This window comes from Haemaphysalis longicornis, unplaced genomic scaffold, assembly GCF_048455015.1.
Source record: "Haemaphysalis longicornis isolate Haplotype H1 unplaced genomic scaffold, Haemaphysalis longicornis Haplotype H1 scaffold_5, whole genome shotgun sequence".
NCBI classification, from domain to species: Eukaryota; Metazoa; Arthropoda; class Arachnida; order Ixodida; family Ixodidae; genus Haemaphysalis; species Haemaphysalis longicornis.
In genome coordinates, this window is record NW_027526385.1 from 151,904,581 (window position 1) to 151,927,060 (window position 22,480).

The 22,480-nt window shown below is 47.9% G+C and overlaps 1 protein-coding gene across 1 annotated transcript in view; it reads left to right on the plus strand.

Annotated features, from left to right (window-relative positions):
* Positions 1 to 313: 313 nt before the first annotated feature.
* The window catches only part of LOC144138752 (uncharacterized), a 52,539-nt gene continuing 30,372 nt past the window's right edge, over positions 314 to 22,480 (plus strand). The window contains exons 1-7 of the mRNA XM_077671164.1: positions 314 to 530; positions 8,761 to 9,074; positions 11,559 to 11,604; positions 12,320 to 12,584; positions 16,129 to 16,250; positions 17,018 to 17,120; positions 20,134 to 20,325. Coding sequence (XP_077527290.1) covers positions 8,846 to 9,074; positions 11,559 to 11,604; positions 12,320 to 12,584; positions 16,129 to 16,250; positions 17,018 to 17,120; positions 20,134 to 20,325 — 957 coding nt within the window. The 5' untranslated portion in view covers positions 314 to 530; positions 8,761 to 8,845. The remainder of the gene's footprint in view (positions 531 to 8,760; positions 9,075 to 11,558; positions 11,605 to 12,319; positions 12,585 to 16,128; positions 16,251 to 17,017; positions 17,121 to 20,133; positions 20,326 to 22,480) is intronic.

Genomic DNA, 22,480 nt, shown 5'->3' on the forward strand with positions numbered 1-22,480 from the left:
ACTCTATGGTGCCTGCCTGGCATCAACGTTTTTAGACCTAATCTAAAAACGTTGCCTGGCATACACACGATCTTCTTCGGACACATACACAAACCTATCTCAGCGGTGAAACCGGGGTGGTTTTGTTATTTGTCGTGTGTCGGTGACAAACTCGTCATGACATTGCAGTCAACGCCTCGAAAATAGTTTTTTCGTGCTACGAAAAGCGAAAAGACCCCGACCTTTCGACTCCAGACGTTTGAGTTAGTAGAGTATGCAGCGCCCCTACGATACCTCGGCGGGGTCACGCACTACAGTTATAAACAGCGCATCACCGCTGCTTTTGTGCTGTTCTTACCGGCATCGTCAACTGCGCCTCTCGTCGAGCACGTCAGAAACGTCACGAAGAGCTTCCTCGCGCGCGATGAACCGCTACGTGGTCTACACGCGGCGGCGACCGAGGCGGTGACTGACTGCGTCGTCCGCTGCTGCCCGTCCGCCGACAAATGGCTCCGTGAAGTGCGCTGGCGTTCGACCGTTCATCGCATCGAGTGAGTGCAGTGTTGGGTTAGTGGTGGCTGGTATGTGGCCGGCGCTGTGATTGCCTCCTTGTGTCGATGTGCTCTCTAAACTGCCCATCCAGATGCCATGACGTGTAAATGTAACATGCGCCGTCCACCGTTCAACCGGCGGGAACAGATGAATGTGGTTTCTCTTTAGTACAAAATGCGTCACGGTCACTAGTTGTCGTCAAGGCCAACTTGTCAACCTGACGGGCTTTGTGTATGGATGTGTTAGGTGTTACATCAGTGCGTAAGTCCACTTATTCCTCCTCATCGTGGCGGTGAAGTCTGAACCGTGCTTCTGTGCTTCCGTTTGCGTGGCCTTGCACGGTACCTTGCGTCGTGCTTTGTTTGGGACCTGTATTATTTTCTTTTTATGCTAACCTTCATTTTTCGTAGTTGTCGAGTGCGCCGTAAAGGAATGCCACGTCGTGTTTGTCTGAACCGCTGAAGTCGGTGAACGCGTAGCGTAACCTGTTTTTAACTGCGGAAGTCTTGTTTGGAGCCCAGTCCGCTTGTGGTTATCTCGGAGGCACACACCCTGAAATTAATGGTGGACGCTGGAATGAAGCCAGCTTCTACTTCCGCAGTAGTTTGGCGTCATATTCTGTATGCAGATATACGCAGCGTCTGCTTGCCAGTGAATTCGAAACTACCCGATTAGCCACCATGCTTTGCGCCACTCGATTGAAAATACACATAAAAATAGGGACGACAGTTAGCTTCTAGCTAGCGGTAATTAGGATGAGCTTACTTTAATGTGGAGAATTGTGGGTGACGATCGATTTTGAACATATGCGAAATTACAGTCACTTCAGTAGCAAACATCGAAACACTCAAGCTTTTATCGGGCGTTAAATACACGAGGAGGTTGTTTTTGTTCAAAGGATATTTTTTGCAATGCACTTGATCTGCCCTGTGTTTACATTGGTGCTGTGGTCAATGAACTTTTCTGAGCGACGTGTATTGGAGGCAAGTTAGGGGTTTCTTTATAGCCATTTGGAATACTCCTAATGAGACGCTCGGTGCAACGTTGTTGCGATGCTTGGTTTTGAGTGAAAAAGGTGTGTGCAAAGTGGCATAATGGTTGTTAGTGCAAAGCGTATTGATGCCTCATAGTAATAGCTCTAATGAACTAAAAGGTTGTGCTATGGAATGCGCACTCTAATTTCATTCCAACTTTGTTCCAGCTAGTTAAAGATTGTGGCAAATCCATTCCTTCGAGTTCCGAGAAAGGCAAAAGAAGTTTCGAGCCTTTAATTTTTAAACGTAAAAGAACCAGCTCTAGAGATAGCTGTGTTGACTTTTTTGGAAAGAGTAACAACAATGGTATCTTTAAGTCCATAGGTAAATAGGGTGATAGAACACCACTCTGAGAGTCAAAGGAGGGTTCTACAAAGTGCTTCATGACATACAGTAAACTCCGATTAATATGAACTCAAAGTGATTGTGAAAATTGGTCGGTGTTATCAGAAATTCATCTTAGACGGACGTTTTCCGAAGAGGACATGTCACGAGGAAGCGAGGTTGTTGTTCATCTTAAACTTGAAATTCGTCATAACTGAGTTTGTCTTACAAGTGGGCTGTATATGGTTCAGATGTTTCTCACACATTCAAGCTGACGAGGTCGCAGTAAGTGGCGAAAATAAAACCGCTCTCTTTACTAGTGAACAGGGGCAGTATCACCGCGTTTCTGGCATCTGCGTGGTCAGCACGTTGTTTCGAACCATGTAAAAAAGAATTGGCACAGCTTGCACTAGTGTGCAAGGCTGGAGAAACAGCAGAGCTGGCAACCCCTGTCCCTTCGTGAAAGGCCCGGCTGTTGCCCCTCAAATTTATTTCCGAACTTGCTGCTGAAAGTTCTCCATCACTGGCACGCCCGGATCGTTCTGTCCACAGCCTTTCATGTCTCTCGCAAAGTGGACCACGGTGCTAGAACCCGCGGCCAAGTCCAGATCCAACGCCCGTGCTAAGAAGCCAACGGAAATGCTCTGCGTCCTCAATGCGATGATAAATGTATCTATCGGACAGAAGCCGGTTTCATACACGAGGGACCCAGGTTTGATTCCGACCACGGGAAGCGTTATCTTAAAGGAACCGTGAAGACAAAATACAAGTTGGGTTTATTAGGAAGACTGCTTGGTCCCGATAACAATGATACTGATATCACCGCAATCTTCGAACAAATAACGGAGATATGAAAGAAAATGTGAAGCAGTCGCGACCCCCTAGCCAATTTCCCGCAACTTTTCTATGACGTCACGGAACCTTGTTTGTGCGATTGGAGGCCGCCTAACTGACCTGTCGCGACGACACATGACTGGACGTCTGTAACGGGGCCTCTAGTTCCATTTGACCGCATCACTTGAATGCTAACGTGCAGTTAACGCACTGAAAATTATGTTTTATTGTTGGCCCGTATGACGTCACGCTTGTTGATAACACGTCTCACTGTGGCGCAAAATTTGAACGTTTTTGAATACTTCTTGCTTTTTTTTCGTTAAAAAAACATCTTTTGTGGCTCTAATGGAGCTGAGTGAGATACTGAATCCTAGTTCCTTCAAATTAAACGAGGTTGTATTTTCTCTTCATGGCTCCTTTAAATGCTATTGTTATTGCATCACCACTCCAGAACAGTGTTTCTGCCATTGCAAACACAGATGCAAAAACACGAGGTCCCTATACTCGGTGACAACTTAAGAACGGTACCGGAAGTTGCCGCTGTGCCTTATCACCGTAGCCGGATGTTTCTCCGCGCGGCGCAAGTAGGGCATTACTTGGAATATTTTGAATATGGCGTGAGCTGTTCCCGTGATTTTTTTGGACTTAATATGCTTATAAACGATTCCAGTGACGACAAACAAACTTGGTGAGACAAGGCAGACGATATCACGCATTCATAGCAAACCCCTTTCAAAACGCGCGCGCACTGACGTAACGGGTCCGGTGCTTCGGCGGAGTGATACTTGAGTTGTAACCAAGTATAGTATCGAGTGCAAATGCTGTCGAAGCAGAGAGACAGACTGTAGGACAGCGTCGTCGAACAGCATTGAAGCGCAGTTTTGCATATGCTGTATGAAAACCTTGGTCACTTTTATGTTGTGATAATTTGTTGTTGATAGTCCAAGCATTGTGCATTTATTGCAGAGTTATTGGTCATAATTCTCCCTCATGATCTAGGCGCACAGTCTGGCACATTGTTCCACTGGCGTCTGCGTTGTATGCAATGCCAGTAATGATGCACCTTTAACGACAAGCAACTTTTTCATGAGCAGCTGATTGAGGTTTAATAAGGAGCGAGGACTTCCATACCTGAGGAGTAGGCACACCGAATCAGCTCTAAGCCAATGGGTATAGGCTTAAATGGTTCATTGCGTTCATCCACACACGTGAAGAACACGTGCATAAAAACGGAGCAGCCAAAGTCGTGAACAACTTGACCACGGCTGGGTAAATGTTTGTCTCATGCTGCCATCGTATGCGTACATGAGTGTATCTGCCACATTGTCTGGGTTAGTTCGAAACATCCATACAAGGCCTTGGTATGACCAGGGAACACATCAGTGTCTTGCTTTTTTCAAGCAGCGTTGCCGTTCCACTCTGGGTTTGCTGAAGGATGATTCTGGAATTGTTCCAACTTCTGAGCACCCACTGTGCTACTAATTTCCCCTGCCACAACAATGGCTGGGCAGCAAAAGCATGCTGTCAGGAAACTCAAGGCAGCAAGTTTGATTCCAAGCTACAGTGGCTGAATTTTTGTCCAGTGGAAGCAAGTGACTGAAACGGGCATGTGCTCAGTGCTTTGTTTGCTTAGAGCGTGGCAAGCAGCTAGTATTTATCAAGACCCTCTCCACAGTGGGGTGTATCACAGTTCGGCTGTACTTTGAATGCAATGATGTTAGGGTAGGGGGGGGGGGGGGTGGGGGGAGAATTGATTGCTACCTAGTGAAAGCAGATGTGGGGTTCCGCAATGTATGACCAGAGGAGAGTTGTAGGGCTTTCCACGTGGTATGAGTACACCTCTCTGTTGACTGCGGTGGGTTTTTTTCTTTTTGTGAAACCCTAGCTCTTTGCCTGTTGCACTGAAAACCTAGGTTTAAAACCTACTACCAGGGTCTTTCAAATGTGCCTGGGAGTAGCATGCTTTCTGCAAAGGCCACTGAGCTTAAGCATGCCCATCAGCATTGTGGCAAGGCCCGTAAAAAAACAATCCTTAAGCGCTCTTGGGGTTTAACACGACGAGAGCAGTTTGACAGCTCGGCAATGCATGCTGTTGACAGCATGTCATAATCACTGACACTGTTCACATTCACTGCAGTGTCGCGCTGCTGCTACTTCGGTGATACACTTGTTGCAAAGTTCCCTTTGCCATGGTTGCTGTGCTACTTAGTGTAAAGGTGGCGGGGATTCATCAAGTTGTTTCGATGACTTTGTTTTCTTGGCTGTCGTGCAACTTAGTCGTAAAATGAACTCTTTCATTCAACTCCAAGTCCTCTCTTTTGTTTCGGAGCTTTCAAGCTCAGTTTGGAGGCAGTGTTTAGGCCAGAACAAAGTGTGTACTTTGGTGCGTCTTTTCTTTTTTTCTGCTTATTCATCACTGAAGCTGGGCGCATAAAAACTTGCATAGACTACATGCAACCATTTGCTGTTAATTGGAAGGACAATTTTTTAAAGTCTGGTGAACATCTTTACAATGCCTTGACACTAATCAGAACAAATGTGTTATTAGGAACAGATGGATTTCCACTGTAGTCATATCCCACAGTGTTCTTGGGATACTGCTAAGAGGTTGTAAGGAGAGAGTACAAAAACTTGCCTCACTCCGTGACGATGCCACACAAGCTCCTAATGTGCATTTTGAGACAACTAGCCTTGTTGGGGCTTGGAAGTGTTTGTTGGGTGCCACTTGAATGCAGCATAAACAGCAGAACACAGGTTCAAGGGGCCCTGCAACTGCAGTGTTGTGTATCCTGTTTCTGCATTGTCCTTGTATTAATGTTGTTCGAGTGGTGTGCTGTAATTATTACGTTTAGAATGTTAGCTTCAAATGGGCTATGTATTTAAAACAGCATTGGAAAATTGTGTTGGAATAGCATTGGAATAGCATTAAAATAGCATTGGAATAATTGCATTTGAGTGATATTTGGAGAGCTTGTTTTTGGTTCTGGTGACCAAAGCTGTTTTAACTCTGCAGTTTGGTGCAAGGTGGCCGATTCAATTCCACGCCATGTTACATGTGCATCCAAATGAGCCAATAATGGCCATGTTCGAACTGTTCTAGTGTCAGATTTTCCCAGTGGTGACTAACGGCTGGTGCAAACGTTTCTTTTGTTTTTTCCACCGTTAACATAAAAAAAAGCGTACTCGTCAGTTATTTTCAGGCAAGCCAAGCGTGGCAGATTTTCCTAGAGGCGTGCACCCTTGCCAACTAGTAGGGTGGGTTCATAATTGCTACACACACACACACTAGGCCACGTGAGATGTGAAACTGCATCCTATTGACGAAGAATCTGGGCCGTCTGCACGCATTCTCCCGCACCTGTGAAGTGTTGTCTGGCCTCTTGTGAGGCTGCCAGTTTGAGAAGGAGTGCGTCGCTCGCGTTCCCTCGCAAACAGTCGCCTTTGGGAGTAATAATAAACTTCCCTTTGTGGTGAAACACAAAGGATAGGCTCAGTAATGTTTGCTCCGTTTTCTTTTCTTTCCTTCATTCCCTTCTCTCGCAGCAATTTTTAATGCTATACCTTCTGCTTTCAGTTTTGTTATGTAACGTTGGTGCTCTGTGAAACAAAAAGCAAGGGTGTGATTATACGGAGGCTAATTTATATGTTAAACGTACTGAAAGAGCTATGGCTATTGTTTAGATTCAAATGGAAAGATAGCTTCGCTCGGTGGTCTTCAAACTGACAGGCGTCCAGGATGGCTGTGAGGATAGAAACGTGGTTAGGAATGAATGAATAATTGGGATGTTCAGCTGTTCTAGGCCTACATTTTTGCATCCGTAAGGCCGGTTGACTTTATGCATTTGTTGTATTTGCTGTGTGTATGTTTGAGTTGTAGTGACCCAAAACCCTGCTGTACTTTTCAACGAGTAATGAGCGGTGCAGTTCACTGGTCTAGAAGGGACAAGCTATAACCATTCGCTCCTAATTGTTTTGGTAGTGGAAAAAGGGATAGCAACAGTGACACTTTCCCAGCTTACTCCATTTGAAATGCCCAGCTGAAGTTGGTAGGCGGCGTCTGCCTCCCAGGCCCTGATGGCTGGAAACTGTTTTCAGTACTTGGCTCGGATTGCGTGCCAAAGTCACAAGATGAGGGATGGTGATAGCATCACTGCAGTGTTGAAATTGATTTCAGTAGTGGGGAAAATTTATGCAAAAAAAACAAAAAACATTGATTGATTGTAGGGTTTTAACGTGCCGACGCAACGCAGGCGATGAAGCATGCCGTAGTGGAGGGCTCCACATTAATTTTGACAACCTGGGTTAGATCTGACGTGCGCCGAAATCTCGTACACACGGGTGTTTTTACTTTTTGCCTCCTTCAGAAAAGTGGCCGCCGCGACCAGGAATCGAACCCCCGACCTTGTGCTCAGTAGCACAACACCTTATCCATTGAGCCACCGTGGCGGGTATGCAGAAAAAACACACGGGATGGAAAGAATACATGCGGACGAGCGCTAACTTCCAACTGATTCTTTATTCACGTGGCTGCAAATATATATCTTTGCAGGAACAATAAAAACAGAAAACAAGAAAATACCGACAAAGAAAGTGCGTATAAACCGAACATGCGCCAAAATTTTTTTGACAGTCACAGTGGCGTGTCGCTCATGGCACCACATTGCAAGAAATGTAGTTCATGGACAGATAGCGCAAGCGACGGTTTGCTTACACAGTTGTTCCTTTCACACGCCTTCTGAGCTTCCTCTCTGATTACGGGTGCATGCTTGTCCTTAATTATATCGACCACTGTTTTGCCAGGGAACTGTGGAGTGCAACCCTTACACGTGCTGACATGCTGGGCCAGAAAGCCTTCCTTGCCATTGCGCGCGTTATTGGATGCTCGCGTAGACTATGAATGTCACCACTATGAATTACCAACTAGCCCAGTCTACAGCTTTACTAAGATTGCAGTGGGGGCTACGCACATAGAGCATGCCGCTAATACAACATGTCTCTCACAGAACAGTCATCTTAAGCTCTGATCTGAGTTCACTTGTGCCAACAATATAGAAGTCTTTCTATGCCGTACTGGTCACAGTAGGACGCAGTAGATTGCACCAGTCTCGGGGGTACCAGTGTGTACCAGCCTTGGGGGAGTACCAATACCAGCCCCGTGCATGGACAACTTCCTCCAATCTCACGGCCAGCCATGAAAAGGCAGTTGCTTCTCTGTTTCGCAATGCTAGGGCATTCTGAAATTGGGGCACTATTGGTTTTCTCTTAGTGTGTGCTTTCTTGTGGAGCTTGTTCCTTGCTCTGACAGTGTGATGCCCTTTGCCTGCCCTTTTTGGCAATCTTATGCTCAGTTTTTAAGGACAGTGAGTTTATTATGGTCGTGGTCACCCCCTACTTTGATGTTTACCAGTTGGTGAGACAATGCTCTTTTTGGCTTGTGTGGCCAGTAGTGCTGTTGGTTGCCTGTTAGAGGAAAGCCCCATAAATGGAGCCAGTTGTGAGGACCTGCTGTATATGACAAGGTGTCAATCGTTTTAAGGTGCCACCTGGGAAATTGCATCAACTAGTTGTGTAACCTGTTGACACAAGGGGCAAAAGTGAGGTGTCAAGTTCCTGGGCTGCCAGCATTAGTCTCTGCGTCGAATGCGTTGATGATAGTGATATTTGTTACGAGTGCAGCTTTGTCCCTTCAGTTGCTTTTCTTCTTTGGCACTGTTACGTTATCAAAGATGGCATCTGCTTCAAAATGAAGTATGCCTTAGCATATCGAGGAAAATTGGTCTAAAAACCATGAAAGAAAGGTTGCACTGTCTAAGCTACAAAATAAGTAGCTGCTAGCGTTGCTGTCAAACGAGAGCTCCTTCTTGGTGCTCTGTGCCTCAGGCCAGCTTTCACGAAAACAAAGCTGTTCAAAAGAAGAATAAGAGAGATCGAACCAAATGCACCTAACCCTCCCTCTACTCTTATTTGGGCACCCTTTTTGAGTCCAGTTCAAACGGTGCTCGAGTGCTGTTCCCCTTCCCTCTCTTTCCCGGTGCAGCCTCGAGGAGAGGAGGGGGAGAGAGGGCTGCCGCTCCTCCAAGGAGGAGGGGGAGGGGGAGGAGGGGGAGAAGGAAGTGCCGTGGATGGGAGCAGCGGCCGGCCTGGCGATGGGGTCTTCGGTGCGCAACACCATCAACCTGGGCAACAGCATCATCGGCGTGAGCATCCTGGCCATGCCCTACTGCTTCGAGCGCTGCGGCATCCTGCTGGGCTGTCTGCTGCTGCTGGCCTCGGGTCTCCTCACCCGCCTCACCTGCCACCTGCTCCTCAAGGCCGCCATCACGGCACGCCGGAGGAACTACGAGTTCCTCGGTAAGCTCTCTCTCTCTCTCTCTCTCTCTCTCTCTCTCTCTCTCTCTCTCTCTCTCTCTCTCTCTCTCTCTCTCTCTCTCTCTCTCTCTCTCTCTCTCTCTCTCTCTCTCTCTCTTACTCCATCTCTCTCTCTTTCTCTCCCTCTCTCTTTATCTCCCTTTCTCTCTCTCTCTCTCTCTCTCTCCCATCCGCCCTTCAGCCTCCCTCTCTCTTGTCGCAATTGGGGGGTTGAGATGCTGTTGGGTAATGTCTGCGCTTGGGGATGTGGCCGTGTTGAAGGAATGCTTAGCTTGATTGGGACAGCAAGGGACAGCAATTTAGCGGTCAGCAATGATGGACAGCAATTTAGCAGTCAGTTTGGCCCTTCTTAGGGGAGGAGGGGTCGTGGTTGTTTCGTCTCCTTCGTGCGCATTTGCTGTGATGAATTTGGAAGACAGCTGGACAAGTTGATGGAGACTCGTTGGTAACACTCTATGAACTCAGGGCTAAGCAAGATTACCTACAGGGAAAAGTTAGAAGAATTTTGGCTCGTGTCAAGCAGTATGGCCAAGCAACGCTGCCAGCATTGCACAGGGGGCTCTGGTTGAGAACAAACGATGTTTACTTTTGTGTGGGGATAGTAGCACTTCATGTCCAATATTTCACATTAAAAAAGATCTGGGACGGGCCGATAAAATTTGTTGTGTAAAATGTTTTGAGGGTGGGGCCAGCAGGCTTTTGTGTATGCCATAGTTTTACCTATTCGTGCTAACAAATACGTGCGTAATGCCTTTGAACGAGTGAATTCTAATTTGGCGTGAATATAGTAATGCTCGATAACCTTGGGAGAGCCCAGCGGTTTGAGATGGGTGGCGAGGCAGTGGAAGTGGTAAGCGAATATATCTACTTAGGCCAAGTTGTGACCCTGGGTCTCAACCATGAGGCAGAGATAATTAGCGGGATAAGAATGGTGTGCAGTGCATTCAGCAGGCAGTCTCAGATAAGGAATGGCAGCCTGCCATTGTCCCTGAAGAAGAAAGTGTATGACAGCTGCATCTCACCGGTACTCACCTAGGGGGCAGTAACCTGGAGGCTCACTAAGAGGGTTCAACTTACATTGAGGATGGCTCAGCGAGCAATGGAACAGAAGATTACAGGTGTAACATTAAGGGACAAGAAGAGAGCGGAGTGGGTCAGGGAGCAAACACGTGTTAAAGGGACCCTGCAACACTTGCCATCGACTACTAGTAATGTACTTTGGGATAAAGTCTATTGTCCCAGAAATCTCCTCCCGCAAGAATTATGAAAATCCGTTCACAATTAACGAAACTACGCGCGATGAGAAATCGCGCATAATCGTTCCCTCTCAACTCGACCGCGGGCAACGCGACGAAAGCTGCGCGCTCTCTCCCGGAGAGGGGGGTGGCTCGCGGCGTTCTCTTCGGCGGCCTTCGATATATCCCATGCCGGGTAGTTTTCTCCTTTTCTCCGCAACGCGGAGGGGCCTATTTCCGGTCTGGTGCCACAAAAAAGCAGGCATGGGTGCCTGCTCGCAAGTGCGCGCTCGGGCTGGTAGGGCGTTTTTGAAGCAATAAACGTTCGTAGTCGAGTGGTCCCGTTGAAAGGGAAGTATTGAGCTCATCACTAAAACTCCGCGCGCACTCAAAACACAAAAGAAACGGCAAAACTGTGCCTACAGGTTCAGGCATAGAAGAGGTTCGTACACAGCGATGACGACGACGGAAATGGGAGAATCTCCCCGCGAAGTTGACCAGTGACAGCCGATCGGGCAGCCGTGGCCTATGTGACGTCCCTCGGGCCATGCATAATGAGGACAACTGAAGAGAGAGCGGTTTGTTTTTCCGCGTCTTTCACATCGATTTGCGCGCTCACCGCTTCACGTGCACGTGTAATATTTGGCTCAGGTATTCCTGGCAGTGTAATCTAAACGTTGCACAGGTTTACTTGCACTGTTCAAAGAGTGTTGCAGGGTCCCTTTAAGGAATATAGGGATCAGGAGGGGGTAAATTCAGCATAGAATCTGATTACCATAAGGTTCCGAAAGAACACCCGCTGAAAGTACACAGATATCAAGTGAAAAATATGGGGTGGGCGAACTTTCGGTTCAGGTGTGAAAAACGACAAAAAGTGGCTGCACTGCCGACCAGAACTGGGCAGGTATCAAGAAAAAATACAAGATGGTGAACTTTCAGGTCAAGTGTGGAAAGGACAAATAAGTGACGACATCAGCACATGGATAGATGATCTGCATTTATTTTGTTCACTCATCAGTGCCAAAGCCATCGATTAGTGGGTGGGCGATCTTTGGTTTCTTTGGTAAATTGAATATTTTGCCGCTAAAGGGGTGTGGGCGATGTTTTGGGGGGAGGGCGTTCTCTTGGAACTTTTACAGTGGGTTCACTTAGCAGCGCACTGTGAAAGCCAGGAACCTGTTTCCTCAGCTGCATTGATTGTCTAAAACTGAACAAAACATTTTCCCTGCAGCTTTCCACACATACGGCCCAACCGGCAAGCTGGTGGTGGAGATTGGGTGAGCACCGAACATGCTTCCTACCATCATCTTTCACTACTGCATGACGAGAACGTGTGCACTAATCTGCGTATTTTTGTATTTTCGAAATATTGTGGCTGTCGTCATGTGAAGGCTGTCTTCAAGCTGCTTGGAAGGCTAACGGGCAGAAGAATGTGTCTTGTTGAGATCGAAGGGAACATAAGGATAGAAATGGAGGGATAGAAATGGAGAAATAGAAAGGATAGAAATGCAGTTTCATGAGGTACTCCTCATTTGTAAAGTTTAATCCTCAATGAGTTCACAAATCACAAGTTTCTCGTGGCTAGTGTTTAGAATTTGACTGTTCTTTTGATTGCCAGTTCAAGGTATCTCATTTGATCCAGTATAGGGACTGCCTGCAACAACTGCTTTTGTGCTACACTCATTCTTATGGTGCCAGTTCTAGGCAGTTCTGAGCAGTTTGGGGGCAATCCAGAACTACATTGCAGTAAAGTCTGAGGGCAAAAAAAAAAAAAAAAAAGAAAGAAAGAAAAGAAAGAACATTGTTGTTTTGGAGCAGTTATTATGCAATCCAAAATGATGAATAAAAGAGAGCTAGAATATGGTGAAGCTCTTGAAAAGCTACCAATGGCGGTTTGAACTGACCCGTAGCTAGCTTCCCGTTTCTCTGGCTTGCAAAGCAACACGTCTTGAGGATTGATGCCACTCCCCCTTCCCTCTCTCTCCTTCTCAGGGTGCTGGGCTTCTTGCTGGGCAGCTGTGTGGCCTTCTTTGTGGTGATGGGGGACCTGGCTCCCCCCCTGGCCTCCGACCTGTTCCTGCTCGGGGGAGGGGGGCCCAACGGGGGCGGCCTGCTGAGCCCCCAGCGCCTGCGCCTGGTCACCCTGTTCCTGCTGGGCACCTGCGTGGGGCTGCCCCTGGGGCTGCTGCGCAACCTCGACTCCCTCACCTCCCTCTCGGCCCTCTCCCTCGCCTTCTACTGCCTGCTTGTGCTCAAGGTGGGAATATTGGGGATTTGGGGACTTTAGGGATGGATGGGGAAGGGGTCCCTCTTCTTAGGGAAAAAAGGGGAAGACAGGGACAGTACAGATGGGCCTTCACAGATTAGAGTGGCATCTCAATGATACAATTAATGCTGATTGCAAATCAGCGTGGCTTGCAGGGTGGTTTTCAATGTGGTTTGCAGAAATTAGCGATGTGGTCGCAAAATTTCAAGTTAAATTTTGAGGTTTTGCTTACTAAAGTTTCTACACCTGGCTATGGGGTGCACCCTATAGGAAGGACTCCGAATTTTGACCATCTGGGACCCTTGAACACGTGCTTAAATTGCAACACGAGAGTGTTTTTTTGTTTTTCGCTTTCATCGGAAAGGCCTTCATTGAAAACCTCCATCACTTCCAGCCACATGGCGAGGGGCAAAGCTCCCACAAAATTTGAGATATTTGTGTGGCATATATTTGAAAGACTGGATAGAAACAAACCGAAAAGTTAGTCAAGTATCTGTTCTCGGAATGTGCACAAACTGTGCGTTTTATCAAAAGGGCATTTTGAGGATATATTTTGCACTTGCCCGCCCAGACTGCTTCTTTGCGTAACACACGAAGGTGCGAGCACATCAGTTTTTTCTCATTGTTCACATACAAAAGCAGTGTGTGCTATGAAGTGCCCTGGGGCTGGAGATTTCACAAAAGGAAGTGAAGCACCAACCAACAAAACAAAACAAAAGTTTTGTCTATCTACAAAAGTGCCATCTACAAAAGTAGATAGCACTGAGCTGTTGGATGCACTAACGGTGTCACTAATGGTACCAGTGTGGCAAACATGAATTATCCAGTAACTGTGTAATCAACTGGGTAGCACACACTGTACTCGAAACTTTTGCCCAAGAGCGTTTAATTAAAAAAAAAAAAAAAGCAAAACCAGGGCTTACTTGCTCGAAGCTCAATAATATTGACTAGTTGGAAGTTTAATCTCATTGGCCGACTATTTTGTGGTCTAAACTTTGTGGGATACATGAGGGGTTCCTCGGGGGCCTTGCCAGCACTCTGGAGTAGGCCCCCCACGCTAGTTCCCGGCGTGTCAACCACGCAGGCTCCTATGCCTACGGCAGCCCAGCGAGGTTCGCCGATACGAGAACAGAGTAGACAGTAGTGCCGAAGCACAGCCGTTTATTTGGGGAATCCCAAAGCATGCGAGCACAAGGCTCGACGGTGTTCGCGAATCACGCCGTCCGGGTCGTGACCGCGAACGGGAGGTAAGCACTCACGGCGCGTGACAAACAAAGCTCCCACCTGAGATGCATGTATCCATCACCGCCGCCATGTTCCGCCGATCTCGCCCCGACCAGGTCTCCGCCGGGACTCTTCCGATTCCCGCGCCGCCCGCGCCCGCCCGCCTATGCCCGCCTATCAGTGGTGCCATCTCTTGGGGGACGCCGATGAACCAGCGGAGCGCCGGACCGGTTTCAGCGCACAAGCGTCTCTCCCGAAGCGCGCGCTGGCTCGGGATCGCAGGTCGCGGTTCTCCACGATTCCCACAACTTCCTGAGGCTACTAGACGCCTTTCAGAAACTTGTAAAACAGCGCATGAGACTCTCGATGAGGTTGCACCCAAGACTGTGAACTAGCCTGCCCCAAGCAGTCAAGTTCACACACTTGAGACTTGGTCGGCCATTTCATTTTGTGTGAGTCGGGGCCTCTTTCGCTGCTGCCTGCGGCATGGGCGAGTTGGTCCTCCCACTCCCTTTGGAAAGGGGTACACAGTGCTAGAACGAGTGAGAGATCAGCTGCTACGCTGGCCGTCGTTGCAGCGGCTACACAAAGGTGACGTGGAAACAACAACGGAGGAAAAGTTTTTCTCAAAATTATGCTCATAATTCAAAAACGACACATGGGTGCTCATAATGGAGCTGCAGCATGGTGGCGAAATTATACATTACAGCAAAACGTTTACAGCCTGCAGTAGCTCTGCCCAGGAGCGCTACTAAATAAAACCAAATTTTCGATGAAAAACTGTGCAGATTTTCTGGCTTTTTTTTTTCTCTCCCCTCGAAAGTGGCGGTTATGAAGCTTGGCTGTTTGTGTGTGTGCTGTGATCATGCGTTGTGCTTGAGCAGTGAGGTTGTCTGCTCGTACAAGCATGCGTGATAAAAACATTCGGCTTAACTCTAATGATCAGTTGTTTACAATCAATCAATGGAATGGATGGCGTAATAAGAGAGAGTTGTTGCGACCACAATGCCACTCCCAGTGTAGTAAAGCGCCTGGCAGCCAGCCCCTGGTGTGCTTGTTGCATCCAAGTCTACGATGATGAACCCAGAGCGAATTCACAACCATCTTAATCCATGGCGAGACAAAAAGCACGACAAGGTTGCGACAACGTGAGATATCACTCGTATGGCATGACGTTATCCTGGCCTCCTCAGGAGCACACCACGGGTCTTTTTCGGGGCAGCCCAGTGACTGTCTCGGGGGAACACCATGTATTGGATGATCTTTGTTTAGAACTCACAACAGTGGTTGGGGATGGACGAGGCCCAGCGGCCTACCAAGGATGGCTGGTCGTTGCAACACATTCGTGACGAGGCCAAAATATGCCATGGTTCAAAATTACTGCTTGGCCAACACCAGTGACTCCAACAAGTAGTTTTGCAGCCCACTCTTCGCTCTTTCCTGGAGTCACCTGCCGTGTGCGAAGAGTGTGCTGCAAAACTACTTGGAGTCACCTACCCATTGTCCCTGTAGTTTTCAATAAGACTGCTCTGCTGCCTAGCGTGTGCACATTTGGGAAAGCGCACTAGTCTGAATCTAAGTCACTAACTTGTTGAAATCGAGGCTTCGACGGACGCCAATCTGGTCAGAATTGATCATAGAAAACAGAAAGAAGACGCTGACCGCAAGAGAAAATGGAACAGTGATATTTTAGCCTCCTGAACGGGAGCCTTGTTCACACTAAAGGCTAAGAAAGAAATCAAAGAGTTTAAGTAGGCTGAAGCACGTGACCTAAACAGCTTGCATAGGTGGGGAGAAGATTGCCGTCTGTGCAGTTCAGAGTACTCTTTGTCGTCTGTATCATTATGGATTCCAGATACAGCCTAGAGGTGAAGTCCTTCCTGCTGGCGACCTTGCCCCAGTCTATCTTATGGCTAGATGATTGTGCATGTTCTGCGAGGGCATTGGAGGACACTTTTCCCTTCTTTACGCCATTACAATGCTCTTTTAACCGTCTTTCAAAATTGCCAGATTCCAAAAGCCAATAGCCAGATTTCAAAAAGCAGACTTATGGATGGTTGTTGGCGAACTAGACTACACTGCAATAAGCAGTTTGAGGAAGCAGGCCCAGGTGACCGGTAGCCAGGTGACCGGTACTAAATTTGCCTGTAGGATTAGTGGCTTCACAGTGCATGAAATGGGAGGAAAATGATACCTTAGGCTGACAGCTAACCTCAGACGTAACCGATGCTGAACTTCTTCTGGAGGAGGTACTCGGGTTGCGCTGATTCTAATCCGTGACCTCCTCTGCCCCCCTTCCAACTGTGTGCAGGTGTTTGTGGACAGCTTCCCCGTGCTGTGGTCGGGTGCCTGGTGGGACCGGGTGGTGCTGTGGCGGCACGAGAACCTCCTCTCCGTCCTCCCCATCTTCGCTATGGCCCTCTCCTGCCAGCCGTCAGTGCACCTCTCCTTTGTCATTGGGCACCCGTTTTGTATCATGGCATCTCCTCCTGCCCTAGAACACAGTGGTGTGGTTCTGTAATGGGAACGTTCAAATGCCGAGGGGTCCGCAACAAAGCTGCCGTCATTTTCTTTTCAATTGTACCTTGTGGGGAATGCAAAATAGCTCATTTTGCCACACAACCACAGCTTTAGAATGCGCCCTTGAAGTTTGCTTTCTTGCTTGACGCTGTGTGAAGGTGGTGGTAGGAAGGTACTACTAGTATACCATTATAACGGATGCCTTTTCCTCAGATATTCATGGAGTTCCCAAGAAATTGCAGTCCAGAGTGGCAGGGTTTAACAATGACAACCACCTGTGTGAGAGCACAAGTTCCAAAATTTTGTATTTGTGTGTGCTACTTTTCCTGTGTCTTGTTAGTGAATTGTTGAGGTAGACTGGGCAGTAGGCAACACGAAAGGGGCTAGGCTTACTATTGATTTAGCTAGCTAGCAGCCTGGCAACCCTCTGATTCAGTTGTTGCTCGACAAAAAGGGGTAAATGAGCGTGTGAATACTTCGGAAAAATCGTAGCTTTGGGCTCTGTCTGAGACTTAACTCTTTCTTCTCCCCTAGCCCGCATTTCTGACCCTTGGTTCCTGAATTCAAGTGAGATATTTTTCAGGAAGGGTTGATTTGCGACCTTGTTAATGATGGTTGGCTTCCCTTGGTGCTTGTTTCGCAATCTTGAGTGTCCCCCCTTGCCTGTGCACCATGTGCAGGCAGCTGTTTGAGATCTTCGACACGGTGAACGAGCCCTCCCTGAAGCGGATGAACTCGGTGGTGAACGGGGCAGTGCAGATGTGCTCCATGGTCTACATCACGGTCAGTGGGGACTGTTATCTGCCTTCTTCCAACTCTGGTCGGGAAATGTGCGCAGTTTTGAGGGTAGTGGGCAGGTAGGGGGGTGCGTGGAACTGGTGAATGGTTGAAGATGGCCACAGCAGACTCAGTGCAAAAGCTCAAGGCAGGAAACTGGCTGCCAACGAAAAACTCGATGCCAACGAGAAAACAAAAGGTAGCCAGGTGACGTTCCTAGACTTTGATTATTAGATATTGATTCTTGAAATATTGATAACTGTCATGGCCTAAACAAGGGCTTTACTGTGGCCCTGATTACAGCTCCGGCACACTGCGAAATGGGCTAATGAGTTTGTATGAACTGTGCACTGTATTGTGCACTTTACTTAATGTGAACTTTACTCGATTGTGGGGTTTAACACGCCAGCGCAACGCAGGTGATGAGGCGCGTCGTAGTGGAGGGCTCTGGATTATTTTTGACCACCCGGTGATCTTTAACGTGCGCCGAAATCTCATACACACGGGCATCTTTGCTTTTCGCCTCCATCAAAAAAGCAGTATTATGCAGTTTATTTGTGGAGGGTGGGCATAAACGAAATCAGGTGTAGTTGAGCTATGCATGCTAAGGCACATGCAATGTAACGTGTGTAACTGTCCTTAATAACAGTTATAGGTGGTGGTACCTGCATTGCCTACAACAGCAGAGATTTCTGAAGGCGAGTCACCCAGCGGTGAAATATTTGGCTGTTTGGAGTTGATGTCCGTCTGTCTGTTCGTCTCGTGATACCTGAAAGGAAATTCCTGGAATGGTAAAGCTTTGTGCCTCCCTCGAGAATTTAATTGGTCCGGTTTCGAGCAGTCATTTGATTGAAAGGCAAGCATGTACAAACAGGAGGGCATGTGAAACTGGGATTTATGAGAGGAGAGGTGATGCTCAGAAGAAGTGTGGTGCGGATGATTGCCCTGCTGATTGGGTGTACGTGTTTGTAGTTGAACAAAGCTTTCAGTGGAGCAAAGTTCACTGTTACGCACAGTCTGGTGGAGTAGGCTGTCCCACGATATAGTGAAGAGTTCATTTAGTGAGACTTCTGCAGAGGCTGCCATCTTTTGTTTATGTCACAGTTGTTGGCATCAAGCCATAAAAAAGTGTGTTTCCTTAGGATGACAGGTTTTAACTAACTTGTACTTTGGCAAGTGTCCACAAATGTGCTCTAGAGACTGATAACCCATCTTTATACAGCAGCAGACGTGCAAACAGCCAGCACCAGTAAATGACAAGTCTCAAGAGTAAAATTGGGGTGTGAGTAATACATGATATCAGCCTTGAAATGCAGCTTTCCCACAATGCAGGCCCTCCTGTTATGCATGTGTCGTCACCAACTGTCATTGCAACCTTCCCCCTGCTCTATCCTAGCTGGCTTGCTGTCAGAAGGAAAAGCAATGTTTGACTGTTCAATCGTGAACCCACTTTATTGTCAGTATACCGCACCTACCCGATTCTAACGCGCACCCGATTAAAAAAAAAAAAAAAAAAAAAAAAAAACCTGCACCTTTGATTGTAACGCGCACGGAACTTTGTCAGCAAGAAAAACGAACGCGAGAGAAATGGGTGATTTATTTCCCGAAGTAATCTCACTCTTCGTCGCTCTTCGGGAGTTCCTTGTCACTCTCCGCTGACCACAACATCTCGTCCTCGGTGCCGTCAAGAGCGTTCGCGATGCCACACTTCTGAACGAACGTTCAACCATGGTCGATGGGATCGTGGCCCACGCCTCGCACGCCCATCCTGCGAGCTTCTCCAGAGGCACACGCTTCAGCCGACCGCTCGTCGTGAATGCGGGGGAGCCGCTCGTAAGCCGTGGAAGCGGCGCACCTTCGTTGCCTCTGCTGCCATCGCTGTTATCGAGCGCGCAAGTGGAACAATTTGACGATTTGTGTGAACGCCGATGGAAAAGCCTAGGTGCCTAGGTAGAGTGTACTAGAAGTACACTCTAGCGCTCTTGCCTAGGCTCTATCAAGAAACGTTGAGGCTTCTTCCTGTGTGAGAAAAATCGTTGCTGAAAGCTTTGGCACCATCTTGAGATGGCAATAGTCATGGGTGGGACAAAATTTCTGCTGTTTCGGCAGTTTCAGTTTCGTATCCGATTCTAACGCGCATGCGATTTTTCAGCCTATTTTTCCGGAAAAAAAGTGCGCGCTAGAATCGGGTAAGTATGGTAGTTGCCTTTCCAAGGTCAGATGCCTCCGTGCATCTTCCCAACCACCTAGCAGCTGTCCAGAAGTAATCAGCTTGGTCTGTGTGCATTACTATGCAGTGGTATAATTTCTTGGCTGCACTTTTTTCCGGTAATGTGCTCGGCTTTTCTTACACGGGTTAAAAAAAAGGACATTTCATAACTTGACATAATTGTGTGATCATTGTGAATGTTTGGACGAGCTGGTGTGGTATTTTATAACTATAATATTTTATAGTTGTGTTTTTATAACCTAGACGGCACTGGGCATGCGTCTTGTCATGTCAGTTAACTCATGCATCCGCATATAGTACAGTGTAGACCGCTTATAACACATGTCTTGGGAGCCTTGAAAATATTCACTATAAGTGGTATTGTACTATAAGCAAAACATGCGCAAATATAACCACATAACTCCCTACCTTTCAATCATTCTTTGTGTATTATAAATGGTCTACACTGTATTTCAATCGAGGACTAATGAAACCAGAGTTGTTGGAGATACATGCTGGGGAGGTTTACTTCATGGTAGCTCTGGCATATCCAGGCAGGGCGTGGTCGCGGACACAACAGTACTTCATTGAATGAAATGCCTATAACTCAGAAAGGAAGAACGGCGAACGGAGGTAGCTGACACACACAACGCTCGTCAGTGTCACCTCTCTCCGCCTGCCATTCTTTCTTTCCACATTGCGAACATTTGATAATTGTATCATACTCGTTTCTTGTGAAGATAGAAAGGTTGAAATGCATGGTCAGTGCAAGGAGGCAAAGACTGCTGACCCCTCCTGCCCTTGTTGCAGATGGGCTTCTTTGGGTACGTGGCCTTCTGCAACGCGGAGGCTGGGCCGATCCCGGGCAACGTGCTGGTGCGTCTGGCGCCCTCGCTGTGGTCCGAGTTCCTCAAGCTGGGCTTTGTGGCCACCCTGGTGGTCTCCTTCCCCCTCTGCCTGTTCCCCTGCCGCACCAGCCTCCACTCGCTGCTCTTCAAGCGGGTGAGTCACAGCCACCCGCTCTGGGGCCGGCCTTCCTGAGTGCACACCGCGGATAGACCTATCCAGCTGGGACGCATACTTCAGACCACGAAAAGATGAAACTAAACTAAGTAGACAGAATGAGTGTTTTTGACAGCCAAGTTGTTTAGCAAATCGTTATTTTTCGTGTCTGCAGTTAAAAAAACCAAGAAATTGCGGAGTGCAGGTATGGAAGCTTGGGCCTTGCAATGACCGCCTGGCAGTTAACAAAACCAAGAAAATGCCTAGCACTTGTGTGTTCGTGCCTCGTGGTGACCGCCCAGCATCCTCGGCACATGTTTGTCAAGCCGAGCGTATGCACTTAGTGAGATTGGGTGAGATTGTTCCCCCAACCACCCCCCCCCCCAAAAAAAAACAACTCCAGTGTTCGCCGTAATCGTGGCAACACTCGCTCGGAACGAGAAAGACACGTAATAGTGTAGGCCCTTCCAAAGTGATGTCCAATGATTATCCCTTCCAAAAACACAAAGGAGGGTCACACTTATAGCAACACTGATCGAGTACAGGTCATTGCAACTGCAAAGAAAAAGCAAATCTGCTGCAATCGTGGACTTAAATCGTCATGATAGTCGTGAAGGTTGCATTCAGCTGTGCTACATTCAAGGCTTACGCGTTAGTGTGAGCTCCCTTCATTTTTTATTATTGTGCGCTGTCTACCGTATAAACCGGATTACAGTCGAATCCCGCTACAACGAAATTGACGAGACGCACGAAAAATTTCGTTGAAGCAAAAATTCGTTGAGGCGAAATCCGCCCCAACACACCACGCAAAGGCCCGAAAAATAGCCCCGTATGTTTCCGCATCATTGGCAGCAAAAAAACAATGTTTAGAAAAATGAGTGACGTGCAATAACGTCATGTTTATTAAAAAACATACCAATGGTTATCTGTGTTCATTGCAAGCAAAGAACGCGTTACGGAGGGGGGGTGAAGAAATGCAGGCGCAAAACGTATTGCTGCACAACAAGGCGCGCCCACCGAGCTGATTACTTGCAGATAGCTGCTAGGCCGTCGGAAGCCCCCCTCTCGCTTGTGGCAGGAGCAGTGCCGTTATCTTATCTCTGACAGGGCACGGCAGCTACTGACCTTGGCAGGCAAGACGCGCGCGCTTGCATTAAACATGACCGCGCGCTCGCGACTAAGATAGGATGACTTGGCTTCAAGACCAAACACGCAAGCATGATTTTTGCTCTTGGCTATGAAGAATGGTAGAAGGAAAACGGCAAGGACAGCTGCTCACGAGCCACAACGCACACATGACGGCGCCGCGCCAGCAGCGGAGCACATTCGTGCAATTTCAATTGGATACAGATTGGCTGTAGCTCCGGCTCCGGCTTGGCGAACCGGGCCTGTGCCTCATGTAAAGACGGCCAGCCACATCGTTATCACCATCAAACAATGGCGTCCGCCTATGAGTTTTTTTTTTTTTTTTTTTTTTTTTTTGTGGCGGTGTGGGCGCACCGCGCATGTTTTCGGTGAAACTAAGCGTCCTGAATGTTTTAAAAGTTGCAGATAGCTGGCGCTATGCTTATTTTATTGTAAAATAATTGTTCAAACCCAGCCCAATTCACCAAAAATTTCGTTGAAGCGAAAGCAAACCAGAAAAATGGTTCGTTGTGGCGAGGACTTTGTTACATTGACTTCTATGGCTAGATGACGGGGAATTGGAAATATTTCGTTGAAGCGGAAATTTCGTTGAAGCGGACTTCGTTGTAGCGGGATTAGACTGTATAGGTCGACCCGGTATATAGGTCGACCCCCTACCTTGAGGTGGGAAAAGTTGACAAAAAAAATAATTCGGCACAGAAGCGCACTCACAATGTCTATATTTATTTTCGACGCCTGTCCGTCACTGCCAGTCACTATGCCTGCCGAAGTCACTCGTCCGAGCTCTCAGAGTCGTCCGAGGATGACTGCTTTGCACTGTCATCTTCCATGCCATCAGGCGCGTTGCTGATGGAGCACTTCCTGAACGCTCGTGTAACCATGTCGTCGGGCAGCGACTGCCCAGAGAAGGACACCCAGCTTGACACGGGCGCAACCGGCCCGTATAGGTCTTTTTGTTGTCGCCGGCTATCCACTCATTGTACAGTTCGCGGATTCCGTCCGCGCATGG